This window comes from Bidens hawaiensis, unplaced genomic scaffold (genome assembly GCF_021521415.1).
Source record: "Bidens hawaiensis isolate Kalapana, Puna unplaced genomic scaffold, B.hawaiensis_p1.1 tig00034651_1, whole genome shotgun sequence".
In the NCBI taxonomy this organism is placed as follows: Eukaryota; Viridiplantae; Streptophyta; class Magnoliopsida; order Asterales; family Asteraceae; genus Bidens; species Bidens hawaiensis.
Genome location: NW_027496005.1, coordinates 73,007 through 91,189, shown reverse-complemented (window position 1 = coordinate 91,189; position 18,183 = coordinate 73,007). Strand labels below are relative to the sequence as shown.

General features: G+C 33.6%; 1 protein-coding gene across 1 annotated transcript; it reads right to left on the bottom strand.

Annotated features, from left to right (window-relative positions):
- Positions 1-2,586: 2,586 nt before the first annotated feature.
- LOC143586430 (putative E3 ubiquitin-protein ligase LIN-1) lies at positions 2,587-14,355 on the bottom strand. The gene is made up of 16 exons (XM_077067979.1): positions 13,599-14,355; positions 11,512-11,575; positions 11,122-11,418; positions 9,431-10,407; positions 8,507-8,648; positions 6,640-6,885; positions 5,622-5,916; positions 5,426-5,547; positions 5,222-5,341; positions 4,992-5,123; positions 4,510-4,632; positions 4,329-4,439; positions 4,098-4,244; positions 3,275-3,400; positions 3,059-3,175; positions 2,587-2,817 (listed from the first exon to the last, which is right to left on the bottom strand). Exons 1-16 carry the CDS (start codon positions 14,264-14,266, stop codon positions 2,800-2,802), a joined length of 3,705 nt encoding a protein of 1,234 aa, XP_076924094.1. The 5' UTR covers positions 14,267-14,355; the 3' UTR covers positions 2,587-2,799.
- Between the last annotated feature and the right edge of the window lie 3,828 nt (positions 14,356-18,183).

Genomic DNA, 18,183 nt, shown 5'->3' with positions numbered 1-18,183 from the left:
GATACAAGACTTAGTTAGAAAAATAGGCTAAAGATTGAAAACACTCCAAATCACTATAACCCTAAAATGAAGATTAGACATATTCGAGGGTTAAAACCCTAAAACAACGACCAAAATGGTGATTAATGTGATAGATTTGTTTGCTATTTGATGTTAATTATTCTTACAATTAAGGGCTTGATGAGGTGTTAATTTGGAAAGTTGCCTAATTATAAGGGAAATTAAAGCTCAAAGTATTAATGATTATCAAATAGATGATGACTTTTGTGAATCAATCTCTCAAATGTGGTCGACTTTCAAATGTTGTCATGCCAAGTTTTAGTGTAAATCAGCGCGTGCTATACACTAATTGTGAGGTTTCATTTTCTTGTTTACTTACGGTGATAAAAACTGTTGTATTTTGTCAACTAGCATTAACTTGTTAATTATCTTGTGTTTTTCCTTCATAATTACAAGGTTGCACCGCTATGACCTTTCAATATGTAAAGAGTGGTTTGTCATATGGTGTTAGTGAGTCGAGACGACTTTGAGCTCTCGTACGAAAATGTTGAAACACTTCCTGTTTATATCAATGCTTAAAACTAAGTTTCATTATACATTGACGTGTTTTCTAACTTCCTGTTTGGCTGTTATTATTATTTTGCTTGGGCCCTTATCTTTAAATTGGTTAACGAATGGGTTTCGATGAGTGAGTAAAAGAATCGATTTTTAGATTGTGTATTATAGTTGTTTGTGTATTATAGTTGTGTATTATAGTTGTTTGTGTATATCGAACACGATTATTTTGATTGGTTTTATGTGTGTAGGTGCTCGGAGCTTAAAGGAGTTGTTTCAAAGTCTTCAAGATGGAGAATAATCAAGTTATAGATAAAGGCAAGCACCCTGGGGATCGGAACGACTCTTGGTCTGGCCGTAGCTTAAGGCCCTTGCTAGCTATTCAGAACCACGTAAGGGTCGTAACTCAAAGTTGACAATCGTAAGCTACGGCTGGTGATGTAGATGTCATGCTCTAATCAAAAACAAGTATTTATAAAACTTAAATACCTATAAATAGTACGAGTAAGTAATGTCGTCTTCAATTGACTCGTGACTTATTAATTAAGAAACTAGGCGGACAGACGATGTCAAATAGTTTGAATGATTTGATTGTTAAACACAATTACTTTTTGATTGTAAAACATTGTTAGAGAGAGAACCAATCTCATGGGTTCAGGTTGTGAAGCAAGTTGGACAAGTAATTAAACCTATTTGAAAATCTTTTTGTATCAAATAAATAACCAAATGACTAGATATTTGGCTTTGCTGATTATCAGAATTAAAACGATTGGCACAACTGAATGATGATCTAACTGATTATCAGTTCTAAGTTTTCATGAATAATATCAATGATATGGTTAATGATAAATGGGTCAATGACGATAAGAACTAAATCCTAAATGTTGATGACCTCAAAACGGTGATTAAGATGATTGATTTGTTAGCCATTTGATGTATATTTGTTCTTAAAATCAAGGGCTTGATGAAATGCTAATCTTGAAAGTTGTCTATTTATAAGGGAAGCTAGAGCTCAAAGTAAACATGCATGGTTGAATAAGAGAACCTAAGTATTAATGGTTATCAAATAAATGAGGACTTATTTGAACAATCTCTCAAATGTGATCAACTTTCAAATGGTGTCATTCATGCCAAGTTGTAGTGTAAATCAACGCATGCTTACACTTAGTGTGGGTTTCCTTCCATGTCTACTTACAATGATAAAATTGTTACGTTTTATCAAGTTGCATTAACTTGTATATCTTACATGTCGTTTCCTTCATAATTACAAGGTTGGTTTTTCATATGGTGATCAAAATCAGTCGAGACGACTTTGAGTGCTCCTACGCTCGAGCTTAACTAGCTTATATCTATGTATAGCGTATGTAATTACATGTATTAGTTTGATATAATATATAAAGTTTAAGTTGTCACTTAGGTTTGAGCTCCCCTCGAATCGGGCTCACTTGTCCTTCCTTAATACGTAACCTATTTTAAAAACGGAAAACTCACACACTCTAGTTTTACTTTTGTCTAAACCAATGTTCCAAAACTAGAAATTGGTTTCGACAAGCAAATGAAATCAGTACTCAAATTAATTAATGTCTTTATTTTCTTTCAAAAATGAAAATGGCAATTAATTTATTTTAAAGTTATTATCTAAATACATTTTATTTTTAAATTTTTTAACCTCATTTTAATAATATAATGTATAATTAAATGTTTGATTTCTCTTATTCATTTGAAATTGTCATTAATATTAAATACCAAACATGATATTGATACAATATGTACAATTATTATTATTATTATTATTATTATTATTATTATTATTATTATTATTATTATTAATGTTTTTGAGAATCAGGAAGTTACAACTTACAACATGACAAGAGCCCAACCATATTCACTAGCCCAGTAGCCCAAACCCACTTGAAGATTTATTCCTGTATGTCTTTTTAATTTATTTTTATAGGCTTAAGCTCATACCAATTGTTACCTTAATTACATGTAGTAAAATACAATATACTAAATATAAATACAAATAATAGATCACCTATGACCACAATAGCCAGATGCAATCATCTGTCATGGCCCACCTCTCCAAGTTTCTTATTGTATGAAAAATTTGGGAAATGGCCATTGTGTTGAGATATACACTATGCAACTCATGTACATATACATATATATATTTATATGTGTATCCCAGTTTTCCTTTCATATATATATATATATTTACCCCATAATATGCACTCAACCATGCCATTAAAGAGGAATCCAACCCTGTTAATCATGCAAAATAGAGAAAGTAAGAATCCTTAATTTAAATGGAAAAAATGAAACTATTTTCATTTTTTACCGCAACCGTTCGATACAACATACTTATTGTACTTTCAAGTTATATTAAACGGTTCAAAGAAATATGTTGCGCATACGCGGTAAAATGTGAATTGTGTATCGTATTTTCATGCGGTTTGCTCTTTTAAATAAATCAATTAATCCAATTAACTAAAAAAAATATTACCTTGATTAACCCTGACTCGGTACCACATAAGATCATATCATTGGCTGTAAGCATGCTTGTTATCTTGCTGCCTGCTGATAACCTTCCAACTTTATGGTGTGTACCTCTTAACCAAATCTGTTAATTATAAGAGCCAAAGTTATAAAAGGTTGACAATAATATAAAAAAAATACTAATTTTTTTAAAAAAAATTAAAGGTAATCACTAATCATGCACCTCAAGATTGCTTGATGAACCACTAGTGGTAAAGTATATAAAGTCTTCAACTATGCTCATTGCTACAACATTTGTTCTTTTTTCTGGTGTTATAGACATTTGTGCCTTGCTTTGTTTTCTCCAATCCTGCATTTCATTATTTAGTTAGTAACATACTATTTAACATGTCCATATAGAGGTGCACAAATTGAGTTTTTTCACATAACCGGTTTCGGGTATGGAATCGGGTTCGGGCATGACCGGGTATTGGAAAATCAGGTATTAGCAATACTCAGGTCGGGTTCGGGTCCGGGTATCGTCTCTAAAAATCATACCCTATGCATCGGGTTTAGGTCGGGTATAGAAACGGGTATTCTAAAACCAGGTATTTTAGTACCCTATTTCCAGGTATTGAAAAAACATATTTTCGGATTTTTTCGTGCTTTTTTCCGGGTTTAGATCGTAACTTTTTTAAGGGTTGCAGTGTTTAGGGGTATTTTTCGGGTATTTTCCAGGTATTTTTCGGGTATTTTCCAGGTATTTTTCGTGTAATTTCGGGTATAGATCGGGTATTTGAGATACCCGGTTTCGGTATTAGAAAAACCAAGCGGTTTCGGTTTTCGGGTATTACCGGGTACAAATCGGGTCTGGTTCCGGGTACGGGTTTTGATACCAAAATGCATACCCTATCCGTACCCAACAGGTATGGTCGGGTACGGGTTCAGGTATTAAAATCCCGATTCCGGATTTTTTTTCGGGTCCGGTTCCAAGTTCGGGTTTTTTGTGCACCTCTATGTCCATATAGTATTATACTAATTAATCATATTATTAACTTAATCCAAACCTTAATTCTTGATCCATCAATAGATGTACTTGCATTATATAACCAGTCTTTGTAAAGTGCCAATGAATTGATAGGCTTGCTTTGCATTCTCCAGCTCTTCAACGAAGCTTTGATTTCTTGTTGTCGATTGTTTCCGATTATTAATTCCTATAACATATATAAATAAAGTGAACTGTTCTTTTTCGAAGTATAATGATTGCTTAAGTAGTTAAGTTATAAAAGATTTAAAACCTGTATGTTTGAGTCCATGCAGCCTATGTAAACTTTCCCAAGAGTGGCCTTTATGCATTTAACATTCTTGTTCTTGATAACATCCTTCACTTTTCTTGATGAATCAATCACCTACGTAATGTTAACCGTGTTTAAATCTTATTATTCAAACTCACATAATCACTTTATAACCCATACTTACCTTCATTTTATGACTCTGTGTAACCGCATAAATCATTTCACCACAAGTCTCAAGACTCTGTATCGAGTCTTTGGTCGTAATTACTTCCACGCATTTCATTTTTCTTTTAAACATTTGCCAAATCTGCAGTTAGCAAAATATTTCTGTTATATCAATAACAAACCAATGATTTAACTAAGAGCATTCACAACAGCTTATTTATTTATATCTCTATAATTACACTAAAAAATACTACATTTTCTCTCTCATATACAATTAAATAATATTTTTTCACATTTTTATAAATATCTTTTCTCTCTCCTCCACTCACAACCACTTTCAAATATATTAAAAAAAAACAGAGTCCAAATTTACTCAATTTATCATCTCTTTAAATTTTCTCTCGTCTACAACCAATTACTTTTTTAGAGATTTCTCTCACAAAACTTTTAGAGGAGTTGCTGAGAATGCTCTAACACAATATTTAAAAGAGCCGTTTATACCCGAATTGTTTTGTCGGTGGATCCACTCAAAAGGTAATTCCCGGGTTCCAAAAGCGCAAAACATGTTACCGCCATTTTGTGGTCTTTAATATCTGCTATAAGATTTGTTGTTTGTCCCTTGATGTCCCAAACCTACCATATCATAATAATAACACAATTTGATAATATTATCAAAATATTGCTAATTAAGAAAATATTTGTAGTTGACTTTTGTTGACTATATATGCAACCTTAATTGACCCATTTGAGTATCCACTAAATAGATATCCCCTATAGTAAATAAGTGAATTTACAGCACCACTTCCACTGTAATTTGCCTCCAAAACTTGTGTGTGAACACAAGATATTCTCTGTAAATCAAAAGACCAGTTCAGTAATTTAAGTAATTAACCTATAATAACACAAAAATAAATTTTAAAAAAATAAAAAAATACCCATTTATTTGGCATATAATAATCTGCAACTTTCAACAATTCTTCTGCCATCCATGTTATGCTCGAAAGGCGTCTGAGTGACTCTCGTACACCCTCCGAAAGTTGTGTTAGTTTATGCATGCCTACATTGCATGTTAATAAACATTACCAAATCTATATAATTAATATTAATTGTAATATAAAAAATATTAATTACCTCTACCAAAAGTGTAGTTATACATGCATAAACATGCTAACAGTCTTTCTTCAAGTTCCATTCCAGGATGCACATATTGTTCAATTGTACTTAACAATATGTCACAAGCTAAACATCTTACATCATCAGGAGCCTTAACGATCTCACAACCGATCCATGCAATTGTCGTGAGGCAGTCTCGTGAGACTCTTTTGTTTTTGCATTGTAATCCGTTTTTCAAAGTGTAGAAAACCGGATTCCTAAGTTTTATTATGTGCCGGGCAACTTTCCCGCTCCATGTTTCGGTTCCATTTTCCTACATGCTCATAATGATGCTAAGTTTATTTATATGTAGCCACAAGCAAAGGTAAACTTTGACTTTCATGGTCAAAGAAACAATTTTTCATCTCAAAAATTAATATTGTTGAAACTCCAAAAAAAATTGTAAATATTTTACAGAAATGGAATGTTTTGATAAGAGTAAAGTAGTAAACTGCGATTTTCGTCCATGTGGTTTGTCCAAAACTGCGATTTTAGTCCAATAGTTTCAAATTTGTGATTTTCGTCCCTGTGGTTTCGTTTCACATGCAATTAGACCCGCTCACTAGCCCCGTTAAGTCTGGCTGTTAAAGCCATCAGCGTGCCCCTCTCACACGAGGTGCAGTTTTATCCTTTTTTTTTCACAAATACACCCCAACCCCTCACGTGAGGGGCTTGCGAATTAGGTCTACGGTTTATTTGGGAAGAAAAATGACAAAACTGCCCCCCATGTGAGGAGCATGCTGATGGGTTTAGCGGCCAGACTTAACGGGGTTAGTGGGATCGAATTTAATTGCAAGTGAAATGAAACCACAGAGACGAAAATTGCAAATTTGAAACTATTGGACTACAGTCGCAGATTTGGACAAACCACGGGGACGAAAACCGCAGTTTACTCTTATGATAAAGTCATAAAACTATTGGAATATATAAAAGTTTCTTCTCAAAAGTTGAATATGGAAAGTAATACATTTGACCAAAAAAGTCAACTATATCTTACCTGCAGCATATCATCTGACCAGTCAATGTTTTTGACAGTATTCTTGTGTAATATAGAATTCAAACCAGCCTTCTTTACCAACCAAGCTATTGTGTACGGTTCTCCGGTCCATGCATAAGTTCCACCAATATTCGATAATACAAATGCTGCTAATTCTTGTGCATTCGGGTTTTCTTCACACGTTACCGACTCCATGAGAGTCTGAATGGCCACTTCCCTGTTCAAAATGTTATCAGCTGATTCTTCCTGAAAGTGTTTATCATATAACTGCATTAGTTGACAAATCAATATTATTGGGTTGAAATGTAATTTATGTAAATCCAAGGGCTAAAAATAAATTTTGGCAAAGTTATATATGGAAGTATGGAACCGTATTAATTACACTTTTCGTCCTTTAGATATATAAATACCAACCTAGCCACCTAGGTTGTGTCGTTGCGACCATAAACTACGTTAATTACAGAAAAAACATAATTTATTCAAAAAGTTGTAACACATTACGTCATTTCCACTAACCAGTGCTAAAAATCAGTTAACTTTTACAAAATGACTATTTTGCCCAGGGGTGTGCGTGGTGCGGTTTGGTACGGTTTTTTTACTAAAACCGAACCAAAAACCAAACTTTCGGTTTATGATTTTTTAAACCATTAGGTTTCGGTTTTTTTTTTTTGGTTTTTGGTTTTAGTTTTTGGGTTCAGTTCGGTTTTGGATGCGGTTTCTTCGGTTTTGCTAATCGAGCCAAAACATTTTGGGAAAAAAAAAAACTTGACCCAAGATATTGAAATTGGGCATGATATTTTTTTTCTTTAAACTAATGATTAATAGAATATTGATTATTTTGGCTTCAAATATTAAAAGCTAATAAAAGATACATTTAAAATCAAAAATTAAAATCAAAACTAAAAGTACTGGTATTATTAGTTATTAACCATATGTAGCAACCATATATATTTGTTATTAACATCATCATCATCATCATCGTACTCAGTATATCCCACCAATAGCAAAGCTATGGTAGGGTCTGAGGAGGGTAAGATGTAGACAACCTTACCTCAACCCCATAGGGATAGAGAGGCTACTTCCGGTGAGACCCCCGGCTCGATAGTAGTTTTGCATCAAGCCTTGGACATAAGACACATAAGACACAATCATCGGGACACCGGCTGATTGGTGCATGTACCGTTGTCTTTCGGCTATCAACGCCACCACATGATGCCTGATTAACCTTCCGCCACTTTTAACGTTATTCTCACGAGATTAGTAAAATAACGTCAAAATTAGTGCAATTTTACTTTTGCCCACCCAAGGGTTCACACATATATACATTATATGTGCGCACCGCAAGCAGGGCGTATTTGTTATTAACCATATGTTAAAACTAAGCAAATGGGCGTCGGTAGATTTCGTTTTAATGGTTACGCTTAACATACTATGGTTATTTCAATTTTTTTGGTTATTTCGGTTCGGTTCGGTTTTTTCGGTCCTTAACAAAATACAAAACCGAACCAAAACCAATATTTCGGTTTTTGCTAAAGTTCAAAACCGAACCGTCGTTTCTAATTCAGTTTGCGTTTTTCGGTTCGGTATTTTTGATTTTATTGATTTCGGTTCGGTTTTGTGCGCACCCCTAATTTTGCCCTTACTTCTAAGAAACAAAAGTAAAAAAATTGCAAAAAATTCTTATTTTGGTCTTTATGCGTAAGGGCAAATTAGTCATTTCGTAAAAAGTTAGCAGAACTTTTAACACTAGTTAGTGGAAAGGACGTAACGTGTTACAACTTTTCAAATAAATGATGTTTTTTTGCAAACAGATTAAATCAGCATTTATCAATATTTGAGGCTGAAATGTTACTTATATTAATCTTACCAAAACATCCAATTGAAGCAACAAGCTAGCTGCTAAAAGCTTATGTTCTTGTTGTGTTTGTTGGATAGCAAGCAATAAAACACACATAATATTAATGCCTCCTTCTTCTCTTAGTCTATGTAGCAAACTTACCGATGATGACCTGTAAATATTATCGACAAATATTTAGTATAGAGTAAACTGCAGTTTTCGTCCATGTGGTTTGTCCAAATATACAGTTTTAGTCCAATAGTTTCAAATTTGTGATTTTCGTCCCAATGGTTTCATTTCACTTGCAATTAAACCCGAATTCATTAACCTTGTTAAGTCGGGTCGTTATACCCATCAGTTTGCCCCTCACGTGAGGGGCAGTTTTGTCCTTTTTCTCCCCAAATAAACCCAAGTCCTAATTCGCAAGCTCCCTCACGTGAGAGGCCGGGGTGTGTTTGGGGGAAAAAAGGACAAAACAGCCACTAGCGAAGTTTCATTGAGGCCTGGGGTGGCCCGGCCACCCTGTTTTTTTGCGCAGTAGTGTAAATTTACCCGTTTACGGCCGAAAATTTATATACATAGTGTAAGTTTAGCCTTTTTCGGCCGAAAATTTGAGCCCCCCCCCCCCCCCCCCCCGTTTGTGAAATTTTGTATACATTTTGAGCTCGGCTCCCCCGGTGCCTCAGTCCAAACTTCGCCACTGAAAACAGCCCCTCACATGAAGAACACGATTATAGGTTTAACGACCAGACTTAACGGGATTAGTACATTCGGGTTAATTTGCAAGTGAAATGAAACCACAAGGATTAAAATCACAAATTTGAAAATATTATACTAAAACCGCATATTTGGACAAAACCGCAGTTCACTCTTAGTATAACAATAAAAATGTGCATGTTTTATGTTTAGAACATATAAACATCAAATATTTTCCAATTTGTTTAAAACGCGTACCGTGGCATTCTTAATAACTCATGGTAGAACTCAAGTCCTGAAAGTATTGCATGCTTGTGGTTGCTTAATATAAGCGAAACAAACGTAGAAATTTGCGTAAACTGTAAAATATGACATCTGCAATTTCCATCAAATCTCATACACTTCACAAGAATCGCAGCCAACGATATAACTTCTTCCAAACTCCCCTTTCTTGGAACATTAACAAGACACGAAATCACTTTCGGTGAAGTAACCGCAGCCAAATGCATAGTATTTACAAACTGATCAAAAGCAGTCACCAACGTTTGAATAATCATCAGCGAAGCCGATCGAGGTGTCACATAAAGTGACTTCAAGCCACTTTTATTACACCTTGAAGAACAAATGATTTTGACTAATGTTGGCATTAGTTCGAGACTCTTGATCTCGTTTGGTGATAAGTTTATTAAATAAATCAAAACCGCTGCTTCGTAAACATCTCGCCTCAAAGCGTTTGCGAGATCATGCAAGTTTAAACCTTTTTTCTTTATCTCATCAATAACGGATGGGTTCGACGAAATGATACTTGAAATTATGGATATCGACGCGCGTGTTACCCCTTGTTCCTTTGAAGTTGAAAGAGCCATTAACAGTTGATCCAAAATGACATCTTTTAATAACGAGTATTTTAATCCTGGCTTATTTGATAACATTTCATACACAGTTGTAATTTCAACTGTCGTCGAATCATCGTCGTCGTCGTCATCATTATTGTCTTCAAATTTTGAGAAGCATAATTTTGATATTACTTTCTGGACAATTTCAGCTTGTTCCACCCTATAACTATTTTCACCAGAAAATAAAAACTCGTCTCTCGGGTTAATATTTTGTTTTAAATATTGAGAGATTTGCAGATTATCCCATGTGGATTCTTGTTTTTCATCTTCTAAAGTGTTCCAAAATTGTTGTGATTTTGACATTGTGACTGATGTTTCTGGTTGGTCTTCTGCATATCCCTGAGTTTAGTTATAATAAAATGTTAGTTTAATAGAAACAGAACAGATCAAAAGATGGTCCAAAGTATACTTCACAAATGTTTAAATCCTTTTATTTAACAAGTTACAAAAAAAAACAAAAAAAAAAAATTGATAGTTAGCTTTATCACACTAATGATTTATTTAAAATATTGGACAATGTGTATTTACAACATATTTACTTGAAGACGATGCCTAAGGCGCCCCTTTGCCTGTAAATGAACCGAACGTTCAATGAATTATTCGTAAACGTCCGATAGGAAGTTTGTTTATGTTATAAACGTTCATTTACGTTCGTTCATTTAAATTCATTTATGTTCGTTCGGTTATTATCTTCATTAGTTTACGTTTGTTTAAGTTCGTCCATTTACGTTCATTTACATAGTTATATAATTTAAATTCCCTTACATTTTAGTATAGTTGTAGACCTAATAGATTGATGTTCACATTTACTTTTAATTGATTTTCGGTCAGTTACGTTTGTTTGCGTTCATTCATCTTCCGTTTTGTTCGTTTGTTTACATTTGTGAACCATTCGTTTATACTTTTAACAAACAAGCATAAACCAACAAGAAAACATTCATTTTCTGAACAAGAAAATACAAACATGAAAATCCCGTTCGTTTAGTTGTTCATGTTCGATCGTTTGTTCGGTTATACATAACAACACAATAATGTGAACATGATCAGCAATACCTGAAAATCATCATCATTAAGATCACTAATGCTTGAACACAATGAATGTGAGCCTGACTGATCTTCCATGAGAAGATCTTGAAGACGCTTCGTACTCGAGCTTTCAGAATCTTTCTTTGAAACCGAGCATTCAACAATAGCGGAATGTGAGTTCTGTTGATAGTTTTCTTCCATGATAAGATCTTGAAGGCGCTTGATCATACCGCAGCTTCCTGAAGCTTGTTTCGAAACAGATGTTGCTGCAATGGTTGCATGTGTTGTAGTCTGTTGAGGATCAATAGGATGCACTTTTTTATACTGCAATGAAATGGTTAGTCATTTGTGTTATTTGTAAGTTTGCATATTAAGAAAGATTTGGTTAAAATGTATACTGATACAATAAGCACTCACATTATGATTATGATTATGATTATGATGTAAATTTGAAGATGATGTGCTGCAAGCCTTTGTGTTTCTGCAAGAAACTAGCATAGCTATGAGAACTGTCAAAACTGGGGTGTGCATTAAACCGGAAAAACCGATTCAAAATCAAAAAAACCAAACCAAAGTTATTCATTTTTTATACTTTTTATGTTTTAAGTCGCCTATAAGAATTTAATAAGTAGGTAACTCAAATATTTTACGCAAATGTAATATAATCAATTAATTAGTTATGGTATATTGGTTTTTATTAATCCCAACTATTATCTTTTGGTCACTGCCGGTCCCAACTAATGAATTGGCTCATGACGGTCCCAACTTTTACCGTATTTGTTTCCAATGGTCTGCGACTAACATAATCCTAACGCCGTTCGTTGCAGGTCGCCGGCAACACGTTTTTGGCTTGAAAACTCAACATTTTCATCCCAAACATCTTTGTAACTTTGTATTGGACCTTTAGGAACCTTTTTCTAGTAAAAGTCCCAATTATTGAGGTTGCCGGAACCCTAGAACCATCGTCGGAATCGGTTGGTGGTGCTCAAGTGGTGGTGGTTGGTTGGTGGTGAGTCGATTGCTGGTGGTGGTGGCGGTGTTCAAGTGGTGTTTTCCAAGAAAAATGTGAGTTTTCAGGCCAAAAACATTTTTCCGACAACCTACAACTAACAGTGTTGAGATTCTGTTAGTCGCGGACCGTTGGGAACAAATACGTTCAAAGTTGGGACTGTCAGGAGCCAATTCATTAGTTGGGACCGGCAGCGACCAAAAGGCGATAGTTGATATTAATATAAATCAATATACCATTAATTGTTAATTAACAAAATTATATAGGCTTAGGTTCACTAGTTTGGGCCAACAAAATTTTTCGTCTCAAAAATTTCAAACTCGAATGGCAAAACCGAAACCGAACCAAATTCATAGTTTTTCATTTTCTGTAAGTCATTTATAAGAATCTAATAATAAATATGTAACTCAAATATTATGGCTCAAATGCAAAATATACGAACTATTTATTGATTAACAAACTGATTTAGGTCCAAGTTCACTATTTTGAGTCAAAAAAAATTTCATTCCAAAAACTTCAAGCTTAAATGACAAAACTAAAACCGAACCGTTCACACCCCTAGCCAAGCCGGATTAATTTGACGAAATTAACCGGTTAGGTTGATCTAGCCAACATTTATCAATTCACATTTTGATTATTTAGTTGTCTTAATTTACGGCTACTTTTAAGTCACTATATATTTTAGTCTACCGACCATTACACTAATGTTTGTTTACTTTGTTGACACATAATTCATACACTTACTAGAAAGTGTAAAGTTGTACTTGTAATAATGGGTTGTGAGAAGGAAAGTGGTGTGCAAAGATATATTATTAAAGGTTGTGTGCTAGTTAAAAGATAACAAAAAGTAAGTGGTCATTTTTAAGCATGAAAAAAGTGTTAAGTGTTAGATACTAATTTTTTTAGTTTATATAAAAAAATAAGTTTAAAAGTATTATTATTACTTTATTAGATTATATAAAATTATAGGTTGATCCTTAAGTAAAAAATAAGTGTTTTAATCATACTTGTTACTGTTTAATGATTTATTTATTACCTTTTTAAAACAGTATATCACTAACGAGACGGGTTTGTAATGGATATTGATATCCCAAGTCTCATACTCCGTTGTATAACTGGTTTTATGCTCGTGCAATACCCCTAATGTATTATTGGATAATTATTCGTCATGTATTATATATATATCTGTTATTTTGTTACAAGTCATCTGTTGAGATTTTTAAATACATTTTTTACTATTGTTTTTTCATAATTATCGACGGAAACTGAAAATATAATAATAAGAATTAATAAAATAGTAGAAGTAGTAGATAGTTATTATAGTATCCGATGTCAAAGAAAAAGAAATTATTTACAAGTATATTTATTCTGATTAATCCGGTTAGGTATTACCTGATATCTACTCGTCACGACTTTTTAACATAGGGTTCTTTTGCTATCCCTATCACTTCTTTTTATTCATATATAATTCAACAAAAGAAATAAATGGACTTACCTAATTTCATAAGACTTGTGTTTCATCAACAATGGTGACCTTCCATAATCAACAACTTGATGATACATTAACCACGCCTTATAACTCATTGCACCCCACTTAACCCCATCGAACCCGCCCCCTAAATCCGGTCTCAACGGCACAATGCACGACTCAACCAGGGCTCGATACAGCTCGGGTGCAAGCTCATCCCTCACGACCGCAGGAGACGCCACCAACGCTTGCAAAAAATAAACCGCCACTTGCATTGCATCCCCATGCAACTTCCTTAACAAACTTAAATAAAAATATGAACAGCACACCAAATACTCGTTCGATATCCCTAAGGTGGCCCCAGGCTCGGTCAACGAGGCTGGGGCCTGTAACATGGTCTCTGATACCTTTATTTGTTTAACACATTTTGACTCAACCGCATCCTCTACATTTTGTATCCCCCAATATAAATTTGACAAGACCGATTGCTCGGTAAAATCAAACGAGTCGTGTTTGAGAATATCGAGATTTGACGTGCATTTAGCGTGTATGGTTTTCCGAGATTTTGGATTGGAGATTAATAAGCCTATGTGGTTGTTGATTAATGTGACTAGGAGTCGTAAGAGGTCCGGGTCGATGGATTCGTGGTGGTTTGATGTGAATGAGGATGTTGAAGAGGAAGAGGTGGACGGCATTATTATTATTTTTTAGAACGATAACTATATTATAATAACTGTGAAGGAAAATGTGGAAGGTGTTTGAAGTGTTAAGAGGATTAGATAAGAGGTATGTTGTGAAGAAGATGAAGGAGTGACATACATGTGTTAAGAGTTAGAGTACAAAATGTATTGGTCCCTCTGTTGCTTATGCAGAAGAGATGATATGATACAGACAAATATGGATATAAATATGAAAGGATTATGGGGGTGTTTGGCCTAGCTTTTTTTACAAAATACGCTTAATTTTGTGTTTGGCTTAGCTTTTTAAGCTTATGCTTATTAGCTTATATAAGCTCATTTGAATAAGCTTATTTGAAGATGGTTTTTTAGCTTATTTGATATAAGCTTATTTGTTTAAGGGTGTAAAGTACTCATTTGTCCTCAAATGGTGGTGGATTAGTAATTATTACTTTAACAAATTAAAGATTGTTGGATTTAACAACTTATTAAGACATATAATTAACTTATAGAATATAAGCTAATCCAAACACTTAAAAAAAACTTATCAAATCATAGAAAAAAGCTATAAACTAATTTTATATATAAGCATAAGCTTAAAAATAAAAGCTAGGCCAAACACCCCCTATATACAGTTTCCTACAAGATAGTTAAATGGCTGCTTTTGGTAGTCTAGAAACAATACAACATTTAAAAGATGTATTGTTTGAGCTTCAATAATAAAATGTAACTAATATTGTGTAAGTGTGTTAATCGTGTTAGGTTGAAGGTAAGTAGATGAGTTTGGGTTAACGGATAAAATTATGTACTCAAACACAACTCGTGCAGGCCCGGCTTCGATAACAGTTAAAAAATTTTGGGTTGAACGCGAAATTTTTTTTTAGCCTTAATAAAAAGAGATATCATGTTGGATTTAAACAATTTAATTTTAAATAAACCTTAACTTTTTGAGCCTTATGATTTGGTTGTGTAAAAATCCTTTTTTTATATATAAAAATAGGGTTAAAATGTGACAAGTGAGGTTAGAACAACCTTTTGATTGAAAGTCATACTCATTTACCACTAAACCAAGCTAGTGGTTGTGTGATTAAATTTAAACATTATATATACATATTGTTTTTCATAAATATATATATATATATATATATATATATATATAAATCCGGGCATATCGGGGTGTCGGGCCGGGGTCCGTCGACCACCCGACCCTCCCTTATAGCCGGCCCTGAACTCGTGACGTATACATGCTTAAAACCTGAATTCGTGACGTATACATGCTTAAAACCATGTATAATGGGGACCGTGGACACATGGATGGACAATGCAGTTCTTTTATATGTAACTTATGGTACGGTTTTTCGACTGAATAGAAAATTTTGAACTTGTTTAGAAAAGATCAATCTATACATGTTGCATTTAAGAAACAAAGTGGAAAGCTAAAAATTTAAAAAGAGCATGAATTCGAATAAGTACTGCATTGCATTTTCGTGATCATGATTACCTCAAAAATATTATTGAAATTCTTAGTTTTACCGGCTTCAACGGCAAGCTATTATTATTTATGTGGCTGGACTCGGCCAAAAAAATCAGAGTCAGAGATAAGAGAAATTTAAATATCGAAAAAAATTGTCACTGGTGAAAAATATCTGGAACCACCTTCAATGAACGTGACTAGTGTAACCGTTTATCTAAACAAATTATATGGGTTGAAGATTAAGACATATCGACAATTTGAACTTATACATCGGGTATTGTGTATTTATTTTTGTTACATGGGTTGACGATTGATCCGTTTATTTACAGCAAAACCTAAACATGACATGTTTAATAAGCGGTAGACACGTTAACACAAAACTTTTTTCAAAACGTAAACATTTATAAACATTCGGCACCAAGACCGAAACAGGCCCTCTCAATAAACTAGAGGACAGCCAGAACATCCCTAACCAACAATTACAAAAAAGTAAATTTACATCAATTTGTCCAATTTATAGGACTTGATTAATGTTATAATCCAAAAATTATTGATGCATTTATATAAAATAACATAAACCTAAAAGTTCAAAAAGTTTTGCCTCGAAGTTAGAAATATTATTGAGGGGATTAAAGTAGTAGAAATGGTGTCGTTTTCATTTTGATATTTGGAGTGGTTTTCATGTTACGACACATGTAATATTTGTCATATTATGGAAAGATCCACACTGGATTTGCACTAAACACTTTATAAATATTATTATTGTTCATAACTTAATGGGAAAATGATTAATGTGATTATATTGCATTGTTGGGTGTTGGACAAACTTTCAACTCTACCCACTTTTCCATAAGTGCTTTAATATATCTTAATAACTTTATATTACAGTTTTGTATTAGATTATTAATTATAGTGAAAAGATCCAATACACTAATTCTTAACGTATATTAACGTACGTGAATCCCGTTTTTCACAAATCGATCCATGAAATCACATCCAAACATCTCGGAATCGTCAATACATATCCAATCAATCATTTTGTTCTCCGAAAAAAACAGTTTTGGATGGTTAATCGATCAATTTTTCACTTTTTTCACGAAGACCGTTTTTGGAGCGTTTGGCTGAGCGTCTAATGTTTTTGAGCGTTTTTAGGTTTTTGCCTATGTTTTTTGCCTTTGAGCGTCTCCCGTACGTTAATGTACGTTAAGCATTAGCGTACAGTAACTGCACCCATTAATTATATACTTCATTTCATTTTTATAAAGGTACCCATTAATTATATACTTCATTTCATTTTTATAAAGGTACAGGTGTTAATCATACACCCTGCTTAGTTCATGTTTTCTTTCTCTCAAGACATGCTTACAAGTATGTAATGAGTAGTCTAAGTGAAAGAAGTGTTATGGATTGTTTGATGAAAAGTTCCTTTTTTTAATCGAACGAACATGAACACACATTTTGTTCATTCATTTATGTTGATTAAATTATTTAAAAAATACATAAGTATCTATATTTTCATAAATATAAACCTAAAGGGGCTCATTTATACACACACGCGCACACATTTACTTGGTTATTTTTCTAATGAGAAAAATAAATCATTGTCATTTGTGTTTGATTATGTTTGTCTAGTTATGTTCGTTACGTTTGGGAATTGTCGTTTATGTTTAAAACAAACAAACTTAACTAAACATGAAGGTGTGCATTTTCTTAATTAACAAACATGAACAGAAGAAAGTGTTCGATTATATGTTTGTGTTCATGTTCGGTTAAAGTTAAATGAAAAACATGAACATGTCTTCGTTCGTGATCGTTCAGTTAGTTTACTGACCTAGCAATGACTGTAATTTATTTTATTGTACCAAGTATGTTAGTGCCTAAACACTTATTAGTAATTGCATGACCGGTATTTGGTATACTAGACACTTGTATTGGTTTTTGTATTCTTTGGTCGACATGTCCGTAGATGTACCACAAGCGATTCCCATACTTTAAAATACATAAATACTATAGAAGGTAGTTGTAAAATAAATAATAATTTTTTTTAAAGTGATTATTTGTGGTAGGGGTCGTAATTTAACAACCCGGACTTGACAGGCAAACCCAAAATCCCAAACATTGAGGATAAATAACGAGGCAGGTATTCATGTATGAAATTAGATGTGAGATTACTTTCAAATTTTTCACGAGAATAAGGTAATGACACGCGGATTACTCGAAACAGGCATACCAATTTACCCTAACCATACAAATGAACATTATCTTTCTATTTTGCCTTTCATTTATCATTGAGAAATAGAATAATCTACTAACTAGGGCTGTAAATGAGCCGAGTTGAGCCGAGCCAGAGTGTGCTCGAGCTCAAACTTAATCGAGCTAGCTCGAGCTCGGCTCGTTTTCTTTATCGAGCTGAAAAATCGAGCTCGAGCTCGGCTCGTTTAAAGCTCGAGCCGAGCTCGAG